Here is a 12,589-nt window from a genome sequence, read left to right on the forward strand (position 1 = left end):
ATTGTTCGTTGTAATAGAGTTAAAGATATTACAGATTGTGTCTTCATTTGTCTAATAAATTAACAAATCAACCTCAAACAATGGTTTACAGGAATTCCTAGAAGGCACTAGACAGAAAATTGTTTATATTTATTATGAAACACAAAGATGGTTGCATTTATATTTGTTGATTTGTGTAGATTTCAGAGTGCAATGGCTTTTTTGCCGTTAACTATTGACTGTAAAAGTTCATTTTAGAGAATACTTTGGGCCATTGATTGTAGGGGGCTCCTATGATTTGGGTAGAGATTGTACTACTGGCCACCTCAGAATGATTGGTCACAGACACAGTTGGTGTGAAGTCCTCTCCTCTTATCATGTTGGCCTCATTAACGTCTCTAGATCAGATTATTATTAAGTTTTATTTTAACAAAAAATTATTAGTTCAGGGTCCTATTTGTCCAATTTTGAAAAATACAGGGTCTATTTTGTCATTTAACAAAACAGAAGGTCCAATTAGTAATTTTTGTAAAATACAAGGTCCAAAATGGTATTTACTCACTTATAAAATGTTATTTGAACTTTTAATAATAAGTTACAATTAAATTAATATCAATTATTACTTAACTTTTTAACAATAGACATGCAACTACTTAATTAATTAGTTTTTAAATAGATTAATTAATTAACATTATTCATAATTTGTAATTAAAAGTTAAAATTATCACAAAATAAAGAGATTAGAAGAAATAGAATCTACCACTACTTCTTTAATTGTTATTTGTTTTTTTAGGAGAATTATTATCATATTATTATTGTATTTATTTTTAAATAAATATGATAAGTTCATCATGTAACTTCACTTTTTACTTAATTAAATATTATTATTATTTTTTATAAAAAAATGTATTATTATTATTATTTTAAAACAAATTGATTATTTACACACTATTTATAATGTGAAATTAAATATTAAAATTACCATAAATTATAGAAAATAAGATGTTAGAAAAATAAAAGATTATCTCACATCTCTATATTATCATTATTTTTCTCTTTTGAGAGTATTTTTTATTTTTAACAATCCTTTTAAAAATGAATTATTATTATTTAATTAATTTTTTTAATGCTAAAGATGGGTATTAAGATTACATAATCAATTAAAAAATGTCAAAAAACATCTTTTATTACAAATATAGAACTCTTGACATTTATTTACACAAATTATATTTTAAATATATTAATTAAAATAATTTCTTGCATGTATTTATTATCGTGGCCTCCATTCTTTAGATCATCTACACTATTGAGAGTAGATTAACATTCTTTATATATTAATAAATCATATCAATATAATGAGAAAAAATGTAGGAAGTTAGTTCGTCCAAATAAAAAAATCTTTGTAAATTTTTCGTCATCTTAGAAAATTAGTCGTCTCCCGAAAGAGCTTTCTCGGAAAGCCTTTGTGTCCCTCCAAAAAAAATCTTCAAGAAAGCTAGTCTTCCTCTGAAAAAGAGTTTTGAATGGCTAGTTATTCTATCTTGAAAGAGAATCCCAAATAATCGACTCCAGATTCTCCCAAATAATCGACTCCAGCTGTCACTTTCCTATCTGCAAAGCCTTCCTAGAAGCGTTCGTCTCATCCAAGTGCACTATAAAATCTATGAAATCCAAAACTAAAAGCACATGCTCGAATAAGAACCAGCTGTCACTTTTTCTATCCGCAAAGACCCTTCAACATGTGCTTCAATTCATAATCCCGAAAATGTTCGTTTCATCCAAGTGCTCAATAAAAGATTGAAATCTATAAAATCCAAAACCAAAAGCACATGCTCGAATAAGAGCCCTATGAAATCCAAGTTGATAAGATAAAACTATTTCTATCATTTCCAATTGTTCTAAATAGAAAATCCCAATGCCAAACATAAAAGATATCTTAAAGGCCATCAATATAATTAAAATATTATAAAATTTGTTGGTAAAAATGTACACTATACAAACAGAATATTATCGTCATTGGCAAACCAAAATTCATTTCCCTTTTCAACTCAATGATACTAGGCTTGTTTTTTCAAGAGAAATCATCTATTGGATATTGAACATTAACCCCCAAAAAACTATTCTACAACAAATAAGATTGGTCATATGAACAAAAAAAATTCATGTTAATCATCATCAGTAGATACTTTTTGCTTCTTCCATTTGTAAGCAGCTTCCAAAATCTTGAGATTTGTGGTCTGAGTTTCCTCTGGGAATATGTAATCTATGTACTCCTCGTACCTGAAATACATACGAAAGGGTAAAAAACAAGTTAGCAAAACCCATTGTTCTGAAAACACCCGAAAAAAAATTATGCATGCTCTTGTCTGACTGCAGACTCAAAATAGGAAGGAATGACTTGAAATGTGAATTGGTAACATACCCAGCTGGTCCATCTTCGGTCATCATTTGCTTCCTCTTTTTGAGTTTCTTCGGTAGCTTAGCCTGGACACTGCTAACATCACCAAGATCACCGAAACTAGCCTCCATGTTTAGCCACTTCTCTAGTAACATAGCCCTTTCTTCCTTCAATTCAGGTGCAGTTGTTCTAAAGTAGTTAATAGCTTTCTCGAAAACCCCTGTCACACAAATAAATAAAAAGCAAATATAACAGTAAGATTTGATTCCTTGGTTTGAAATGCTAAAATATTTTAATAACTATGAAGCATAGACTTTTGGGAGTGCTTACGTCTTGCTCGTTCAAGGCATAGTTTCTTTTGTTCACGAAGAAAATCTTCCATATCCTCCTCCTCCAAATCTGTATTGCTATCTTCAATCGCAGATGCCTCAAATTCTGCAAAACTGATCCATACCTTTAGGTGCTTTGTCCGGTCTAATAGTCTCTCATAAAGTTCTCTGGTTCTATCAAATTCATTCTCTGAAATCTCGAAGTCTATGTAAGCCTGTAATCAAACTCATGCTCAGTATCAATAATTCAAGAAGATTGTAGCAATAAAAAAATTTAACAAATATAGGAATTGAGAACAAATATCACATATCTAGAATGCCATGCACATACCTTCCAAAGTATTTCGGGCATGTCTAGTGCTGGTTGAGCAATAGCAAGTTCAAATATGCCTCTTGCTCGTTCTGTCTCACACAGAGACTTTTCAAGTTCAGCATACTTGCTCCATGCATAACAATTCTCAGGCGCCCACTCTAAATATTTCTCATACAATTTCCTGCCACGATCTATATTTCCAAGCTGGAGTTCGATCTCAATATACTTCTTAAATATCTGATGTTAAAAAACAACAACAAACAAACATAAATAAATAAAAATATGCATCGATCCATAGAATTCAGCTTATTTCATACAAAATATAGCACAATAGAAAGAAAGAAAGAAAATAAAAACATTACCTTATCTTTAGGTGCCTTTCCAATTGCATTACCTAGGATCAGTCTTGCACCTTTGAGATTAAGCTGTCGAATCTCGAATTGGGCAGCAAGAAGCCATATCTTTGCAAATGAAAACTTCTCATGAGGAATGAGCTTAAGACACTCCCTGGAAATTCAAATGGAAATGAAACATGAATACTTCATACAAGTAAAACAAAATGAATACCCCAAAGACTGAAACCTAAACAAGTTCATCAAGACTTATCATTTACCAATAACTACAGCAAAAATAAGTTCTTTAAGATCATAGTTTATAACTAATTATAGGAAAATAACAGATTACCTGTACACATCTCGTGTTCGTTCTACATCTCCAGCATCAAGCTCCTCATACAAAGCATAATTAATCCTATAAATTATGAATAAACAAACAACAATTAGACAAAATAAAACAACCCCATTTTACAAAATACACCAACATAAATCTCAAATGGATAAACTAACCATAAATAGATATATCTCTGCCAATACCGCTTCTCCTCAGCCGGAGGAACATTAGCGATGGCTCGTTCATAAACCTCTCTAATCCTTTCCTTACTCCCCACACTCTCTTCAAGTCGAATATAATCAAACCAAGTATCATAATTAAGAGGGCTTTTTCTCACCTCATCCTCATACTGAAATCTTCTCTTACCCACAATAGCATCTTCAATCCCCTCTCTATCTCCATGCTGCTTCTCAAAAGCCACAAACTTTCTATACAAATCCTCTGCCCTCCCTTTGGGTATATGATCAAGAGCAAACTTGTATATACACCTAGCTCGTTCAGCCTCTTTACATTTTTCTTCGAACTCAGCAAATGCCACAAACAACTGTTCTGCTTCCTCATCGTCAGCCAATATCTCAACTGCCTTCTCATACACCTGTCTAGCCCTACCAACTTCACCATTCTTCATTTCAAATTTGGCAAAACGAATCCAAGAACTGACTTTTGGATGACACCGTACAAACCTCTCGAATATGGCTCTGGCCCTTTCGACTTCATTGTAACGAAGCTCAAATTTGATGTACGAAAGCCAACCTTGCTGGTCTGGCATCCATTCCATCCACCTCTCAAAAATCTGCCTAGCTCCAGCCACATTACCCAATATCTCCTCCATGTGAATGTACTTGTACCACAACTGATCCACCCTCGGTAAAAGCATAACGGCTCGATCCCAAACGTTCCTGGCATGATTGATGAACTTGTTCTTCATCTCCACTTCGGCGTACTTTAGCCAAAGCGTGTGGTTTCGGTAATCGACCTCGAGAGCACGCTCCCATACCGAACGAGCACGATTGAAGTCCTTCTGAGACTCTTCCCACTGAGCATATTTAATCCAAACGCTAGTGTTCCATCGGACTCGTCGGATCAAATCCTCGAACTCCTTCCTCTTGCGAAGACGGTAATCGGCGAGTTCGGTTGAATCGGTGATTTTCTGCTTGGGGGGGCGAATCTCAGCTTCTTGACGCTCCCTAGCTTCGCGGAGAATTTGCTCGGCGGTGATTTGTACCGGAGCTGGGGTTTTGTTCTTGACTCTGGTGGGACGCGGAAGCTTGACCTCCGTGTCTTTCCTGGTAAGGTATCCCAACGAAGGGTCCGGATCTTTGTTTGACGCCATGGCTGAGACCTGAGAGAAAGAAATGGTTTTTAGGGTTTTGGATATTATCATAATAATCCAGAAAACCTAATAATGTAAATCAGTAACAACAAGTCTACAAGCATTTGCAAAACTAACAAAATATCTCCAATAATCCAATTCGCTATTCCAACCGCAGAGGGAGATTCTTCCTATTTTATATGTAATATTTCATGAATAATACTTACAACTTTGAACTATATATACATTTACATATTGATCTCTCTATATACAAAAAATTGTTATTCGAGTAAGATATTTTCAGCAAAATACAGAATTTTCCAGTACTAAATGCCCCAAAACCACAGTATTGCTTCAATATTCCTAGCTTACTCATCCTCATCATCAAATTAATATTCTTTCCTAATCCTAGAAAATAAGTTGAAAATTATTAAATTAAGCTTAGCATCTTCAGTTCAGGTCTCCAATATTTTTCCGCATGGAATATCTCAGAAGAACGAAAGTTATTAGTTTGATCATCCCCAGAGGCACGACCATAAAAACCCTTTTTACAATTGAATCCCCAAATAAAATTCAAATCTGACTGGCACTAAAATCGAGCTCAAGAACAACTAAGTGAAAAAACACTCTGCAAGAACACAATTACATAAATAATCAGGAGACTAACGAAAAAACACTTCAAATCAAAAGAAAACCAAGAATTTGCAAACATATCTAACATTACAATCGCTCAAAATTAAAGATGTTCTAAGAAATAGTTAGCATAACACTAATAGAGAAATTTATTAAGTGAAATATTGATAAATTAAAAAGTTCATAATTTAATTAAAAAAATTGAATTAAAAATAATATTCAAATTTTAACAAATTGGAAGCTTTGGAAGAAAAAAAAATTCACACGAACAAGATTCTTAAGATGCCATCAAAAAATATAGCCACTACTAAATCAAAATGTTAAAAAACGTAAATGAAAACACACAAAAACTGTTAGACACATGATAGGGTCAATATCATTTAGTTCTTAGAAAGATGATCAACAAGAAAGAACCCAAAGTGAAACTACCAATGAGAATCTCAGCTCTCATCTCCTGCAGAGATGGTCGCTGGAAAATATACCCTAAATGCAGAAATATGGTTGAACCGGATAAATTAGTACACCAACTTTTCCAACTTTATATACACATAACTAGTCACTACTAACTAAACTATAGTCCATCAGCAAAAAAACCAAGACAGAGCAGGAATTAAGATCTACATCGACAAACACACAAAACCCACCATGAAGAACATAATTTTGATTCACATTTCAAACTAAAATACAGCTTTTCACCACTACGAGTTGAAAAATCACTACATGCTAACAGTATTCCTTCACTTCATCCGTCAGCGAAACAGATTAACACCGAAATCAATGCATTTAAATCAAGATAATTAAATTATCAGCCTAAAGAGATAAACTTAGAAAAACATGAAGCTACAGAGAAAAGAATGATATACAAAATTTGATTTTGACAGTATCAATCATCAATCCATTATCATAACATTATAATAGAATTATTATTCAAAACAAAAACATCAAAATAGATTTAGATAATCAAAATACAGAACTCACCTGCAGCTCGGCTTTGAGAAAGGGCGGCGGCTGAGAGAACCGGGAACGTTGAAGCTTGAATGAAAGGAAATAGTTAGGGTTTCTTCGTCTCGTTCTACTAGTAGATGTTTCACGTGCAAGGCACGTGCCAATTTCACGTAATGATCTTTTTTTTTATATATATATATATATTTTTTTTTAAGCATAATTAATGATCTTTTATTTAAATTTTTAAAACGGAACAAATGGTCAATTAATTTGTGAAATAAAAATCAACCAGAAAATAATTAAGGTTAATTAGAATTTTTCCTCCCGAATTGAACTTTTTTGGCCGTTTAAAATTCTTCTTAAACTATTAAGATTGTTAGATTTAAGGACTTTTGTCTAATTTCATTCAATTTTAATGTTTCAATGATTGTTTATGTATTTAATCATGCTCCTTAGATTTTGATATGTACTAAATCATGCCCCTCGAATTTTGATATGTACTAAATCATGCCCTTGAACTTTTATTTATGTTAAGATTTTTTTACTAAAATTGAACAAAAATTCTTAAATTCGACAATCTCAATAGTTTAGGGAATATTTTTAACGACCTTAAGAGTTTAAGAGGCGTGATTTAGTACATGTTAAAGTTTAGAGAGAAAAATTTTAATTAACCAATAATTAATAAACGATAATAAAAGGTCTTTTTTTTTATTATTATAATGACTAATTTATTATTAGAGGACTAACAATATTGATAATTTTATTTTTAATATATTTGATCGACTAAAATATTTTATAATTATTATTCTTTGGAAAAAGAATTCGAATTTAGAACTTCCTCTTTGTAAGAAAAAGTGTGGAACCACTCTGTCATCTCTATAATCACAAAATATTTTATAATTATTATTAATATTCAACTAAATATAATTATATTTTCAATATATATGTTTTATTTGATTTTATTGTAAATGACGCATTTGTTGTCTAATTATTTTAATAATATATTAGGAAAGTTAGACAAATATAACATGTATTTATTGTGATAAAATCAAATATTTTTTGAGTTACTCCTTTTCGGTCGAGTTTATCTTTGAATCTGACCATTGATTGAAGATTGATCAAATTTTAAATGGAGCAAACTAAGTATTTATTACATAATTAGTTTCAATCTAGTATTTATTTTGGGTTGTGCAGAGTTAATAATGAATCCAAACGTAGTTAATGCAATTAAGGGCTTGAGACGCTTGCCGACATCGAACGAGAGAAGTAAAGTTATGAGAATAATAGAGGATATGGATAAAATTAATCAAGGCATGAGGGTAATTATGAGGAAAGAGCGTGTGTTGTTAATGGCACACGAGAAATATATAGTTATGTCACACTCACTAAGGTCTGAGGAAGCAAGAGCTCACCTAAATCGAATAGGGAGGCAAGTGAACGGAATCAGTTATATTTCAGAACATAACAAGTATAAAGAGTCGATTGAGAGATTATTCAACACTTTTTTTTTCCTGGATGTGCGAATGAATGAGCAAGGTGTGAGAACCTTGCTCAACCATATACTGGGGGCAAAATATAATGAATACTACATTGCCAACCTCCCAGAGACAGCAATTGGCAATTACCAGGATGCAAATTTTTTTGATTATGAGCCAATTTCAAGAGACATCTTGGAGGATAGTTCTGACGTGGAAGATCCGGATGAGCTTGAAGAAGAAATACAACTACCAGTAAATCTTGAGTTGGTGGAACAGCAAGGGGAGGACTCAGAATATTGTAACTAGTATGCGTAATTAAATATGTTACAATCATTATTTTTTAAAAATATATACTTTAGTTTACATGAAATATTAAAATATTCTTATAATCTCTTTGAATATATTTATTACAAAAAAAATAAAAAATAAAATAAAATATTGTGAGACCTTTAGTGGTTATATAATAAAATAAAAACATATCCTACAAAATGAAATCACTTGAAAATATAAGAATGTCAATTCAGTTAAAGTTGTCCCGTTAAAACGATACTCTGACCTAACTTGTGAAAGTGGCCAAAATTTTCATTTTTAATAATATTATTGATCTATTAAATTTAAGACATTTTATGAATTTTAAAATCACAATTTATCAAATGTTTAACACTACTTGGGCATCAAAAACTTTCCTCCAACCTACAATCCATAGTAACATAAAATTAGGGGTTGTATTGACTTAGTATTTGAGCTAAATAAATCACATCTAAAAATTTATCACACCAATTTAAATTTAGGATTAGTAGAGAATTCAAAAAAAATTAATAAATAGATAAATAAGCTTATATTCTCGAGGAACAAAGTGTAGTCATGTTAATTATTTTAACTAAAAATATTTAGAAAAAGAAATCCCTATAAAAAAGGCAAAAAAGAAAGAAATAAAGATTTGAATTAAGACACAAAAGTCCAAACATAGTTTAGTTTTTATTTTTGAAACACCAAACATAGTTTAGTTGAATAAGAAAGTCAGACAAAAATAGAGAGAGAAAGAGAGCAATGATAGGGGTTGATCCACGTGGCAAAATATCTTTTATTAAATTTTCCGAAAAATCCGAGGTTTATAAAAAGGAAATTAAAAAAAAAAAAAAAGAAAGCTGGTATTTATGCATTTATAATTTTTGGGGGGTTTTTGATAAAAAAAATAAAAATAAAACTCATCCGCTTCGCTCCGGAAGGGAGTTGGAATTTATGGCTCCGAAGCGGGAGAGATCATAAGAATAACATCCTTTCATTCTCAATTCTTCATTCTCATTCCTCACCACCATTCATTGATCTCTCTCTCTCTTCCCCTTTCGCCATCTTCTTTATCCGATTCCCTTTCATCTAACGGCGGTGCCCGCTCTCCGGCAAGGCTCCGCCGTCTGATTTCACCCATCTCATCATTCATCTCTGGTAAGTCTTTATTTATTTATTTATTTAATTATTATTATTATTATTATTGTTGTTCCTGTATTGATTCATCTTATTGAAATTTTTGGATATGTTTCTTAATGTTTTCTTGAAATTTTGATTGATTATGTTTGTATCTATGGCCTTTGTCCGCTACCTTTTTAATTGCATTTTTTTTTTGGTGATCTGAAAAGGGTATTGTAAAAGAATTGACTTTTTTTTTTTGGTGAAAATAAAGAAGTATATATTTTTTTATATATGTATATGGAGGAATAAATTATTTATTCATATATTGAAAATTTTCACTTTTTCGAATGTTTTTGCCTTTAAATTCTTCCAATTTTTATTTTGAAGAGAAGCCATTATACAGATGTAGGTTATATGGATGCATTTTCATGAAGCTTTATTTCATATAAAATATTTGATAATTTGGTTACTACTTTGACCAGAACAGTTAGATTCGTTTTGAATGATTTCTCAGGTGATATCTCCAACTGGAGAGTAACAATGCAATCATCAGAGGCCTTCTCAAACATGGCAATGTTAGCCACTAGCCAAAGCAGAGTAAATAAAAGAATTAAAGCATCTCGGGTTCTGCCTGTTTGATTATGATTTGTTACCACACAAGCATTTCTGTCCTTGTAATTTTGCCAAACTTTGAGTTAGGCTTTCTTTTAGGAGTGAAGCTCTCTGCTGCCGCTGCCACCGCCACTTCTGGTGCTGGAATTCGCCAATTCTCCTCCTTGTTTTATGCATCCTGATGTGGACAAGCTTGTACATAACCAACACCAGATGGCGCTTGCAACTTTCAAAGTTCCTCCTAGAAGTGAGTACTGTTGGAATAAGCATTTGGAAAGAAAACCTTCCATAAGGAGACGTGTATTTGTGCAAACTGAAAGTGGATCTGTATTGGGTATAGAGCTAGATAGCAGCGACAATGCCCATACGGTGAAGAGGAAACTACAAGTTGCCCTTAATGTCCCAACTGATGAAAGCTCATTGGTATATGGTGATATGGTGCTGAAGGATGATCTAAGCGCAGTGAGAAATGATTCTCCGCTTCTTCTTACTAGGAACTTGTTGCACAGAAGCTCATCTACTCCATGTATGTCGCCAAATGCAAGGGATCTCCAACAGAGGGATCAAAGTGGTCCTATTGAGATATTAGGTTGCTCATTTCAAAATGCTAAAACTGAAGAACTAGTGATGGATATTGTGAAGGCAATAAATAATGGCATTGATCCAGTCCCTGTCCGTGGTGGTCTTGGTGGTGCATATTACTTTAAAAACATCTATGGTGAAAATATTGCTATCCTAAAACCTACTGATGAGGAGCCCTATGCCCCTAATAATCCAAAAGGTTTTGTGGGAAAAGTACTTGGGCAACCAGGCCTCAAACGTTCAGTGCGAGTTGGAGAAACAGGTTTTCGAGAAGTTGCAGCATACCTTCTGGACTATGATAATTTTGCTAATGTGCCCTCTACTGCTCTTGTTAAGGTCACACATTCAATATTTAATGTCAATGATGAGGTCAAGGGTAACGTGCATCGAAATGGTAGGCAGGTTAGCAAGATTGCATCTCTGCAGCAGTTCATTTCTCATGATTATGATGCTAGTGATCATGGGACATCTAGCTTCCCTGTTGCTGCTGTGCATAGAATAGGAATTCTAGATATTCGGATTCTAAACACAGACAGGCATGCTGGTAATCTTCTGGTCAGGAAGCTTGATGGGGTCGGAAGTTTTGGACAGGTGGATCTTGTTCCCATTGATCATGGTTTTTCTCTACCTGAATGCTTGGAGGACCCGTACTTTGAGTGGATTCATTGGCCACAGGCATCAATCCCATTCTCAGAAGATGAGCTTGAGTATATTGATAAACTTGACCCTTTTTATGACTCTGAAATGCTTAGAATGGAGCTGCCCATGATTCGAGAGGCATGTGTTCGAGTATTGGTTCTCTGCACAATTTTCCTCAAGGAAGCTGCTGTTTTCGGTCTTTGTCTTGCTGAGATTGGTGCAATGATGAGTAGGGAGTTTCGGGGTCTCGAAGAGGAACCAAGTGAGCTCGAGCTAATCTGTATGGAAGCCAGGAAACTCGTAGAGGAGAAGAAAATGCACAAATTTGAAACAAAGATAAGAGATGAAGAAGACTTTCAATTCCTCATAGACAGCAAGGAACATGATTTGGATTTGATGTCAAATATGAAAGAGTTATCGGTAATTAGAACATGTCATTCCACATCAAAAGGACAAAATGACAGAACATTACTTTGTAAACTAGAGGATAGTGTGGAGGAGAAAGATGAAGGGTGCGAAGAGGATAAGGTGTCTCCAAGGTCAGATGAATATACTGACATTGTGAAGGATCATGTGTCAAGTGCTTCAAAACTATCAAAGTTTTCAAAAAGCATGAACATTGATGGGAAAATCAGGCGACGCGAGGGTGCAAATGCAATGCAAAAGCCTAGCTATTTAGCTGGTCCATCGTTGCGGAACAAGAGTGTGAATGAACAGCTTCCTGTGAGTAGTAGTTTTGTGAAGCTAGCAGATTTGAATGAAGAAGATTGGATGCAGTTTCTTGATGACTTTTGGGGACTGCTTTGCCCGGCCTTTGCTAATAGAAAAACTGGGAGCTTTGGTCAGAGGCAGAGACAGAGACTTGGAACCTCATTCTAGATTTGAGAGTTGATGTAGTATCGGATAAAGTAAGTACAGACTTATAAAGACTTGTAAATTGTGGTAGCCAGAGTCTGTAATTTGTACCCTTTAGGCGTGTATAGGGTTTTCCTGCAAGAGATATGGATGACAGCATTAGGAGTTGGATACTAATGGGAATTATACTAAGCCACATGACAATAGTTTGTGTCTTTTGGCTAGTGGAGATGAAAACTTTGTTTTCTTTTTTACCCTTTTTTCGTTCAACCAGTGCTGTCATCAGCAGTTAGATTACGTTGGAATAAGGCTGAAAAGAGGGAATGCCACCCCCCCAAAAAAATGAAGTATATATATATGTATATATTGTAATGTTGTTGGAGATGCTATGTATGTATGTATGTATATGAGAGCCTCTATGGTTTTTTTATGTCT

At 33.5% G+C, this 12,589-nt stretch overlaps 2 protein-coding genes and 1 non-coding gene across 3 annotated transcripts; 1 reads left to right on the forward strand and 2 right to left on the reverse strand.

Moving 5' to 3' along the window:
- Window positions 1-1,920: 1,920 nt before the first annotated feature.
- On the reverse strand, window positions 1,921-6,742 carry LOC115698875 (uncharacterized). The gene is made up of 8 exons (XM_030626078.2): window positions 6,612-6,742; window positions 3,865-5,030; window positions 3,704-3,769; window positions 3,382-3,526; window positions 3,038-3,256; window positions 2,708-2,921; window positions 2,402-2,597; window positions 1,921-2,259 (listed from the first exon to the last, which is right to left on the reverse strand). Exons 2-8 carry the CDS (start codon window positions 5,019-5,021, stop codon window positions 2,145-2,147), a joined length of 2,112 nt encoding a protein of 703 aa, XP_030481938.1. The 5' UTR covers window positions 5,022-5,030; window positions 6,612-6,742; the 3' UTR covers window positions 1,921-2,144.
- LOC115701675 (small nucleolar RNA Z159/U59) lies at window positions 5,445-5,529 on the reverse strand. Its single transcript, XR_004008665.1, has one exon. It is a non-coding gene; the product is annotated as a small nucleolar RNA Z159/U59 (small nucleolar RNA).
- A 3,507-nt stretch (window positions 6,743-10,249) lies between the features above and the next one.
- On the forward strand, window positions 10,250-12,584 carry LOC115700760 (phosphatidylinositol 4-kinase gamma 7). Its single transcript, XM_061102006.1, has one exon. The coding sequence runs from the start codon at window positions 10,250-10,252 to the stop codon at window positions 12,176-12,178; it is 1,929 nt and encodes a 642-aa protein (XP_060957989.1). The 3' UTR covers window positions 12,179-12,584.
- Window positions 12,585-12,589: the final 5 nt, after the last annotated feature.

Source organism: Cannabis sativa, chromosome 8 (assembly GCF_029168945.1).
Source record: "Cannabis sativa cultivar Pink pepper isolate KNU-18-1 chromosome 8, ASM2916894v1, whole genome shotgun sequence".
In the NCBI taxonomy this organism is placed as follows: domain Eukaryota; kingdom Viridiplantae; phylum Streptophyta; class Magnoliopsida; order Rosales; family Cannabaceae; genus Cannabis; species Cannabis sativa.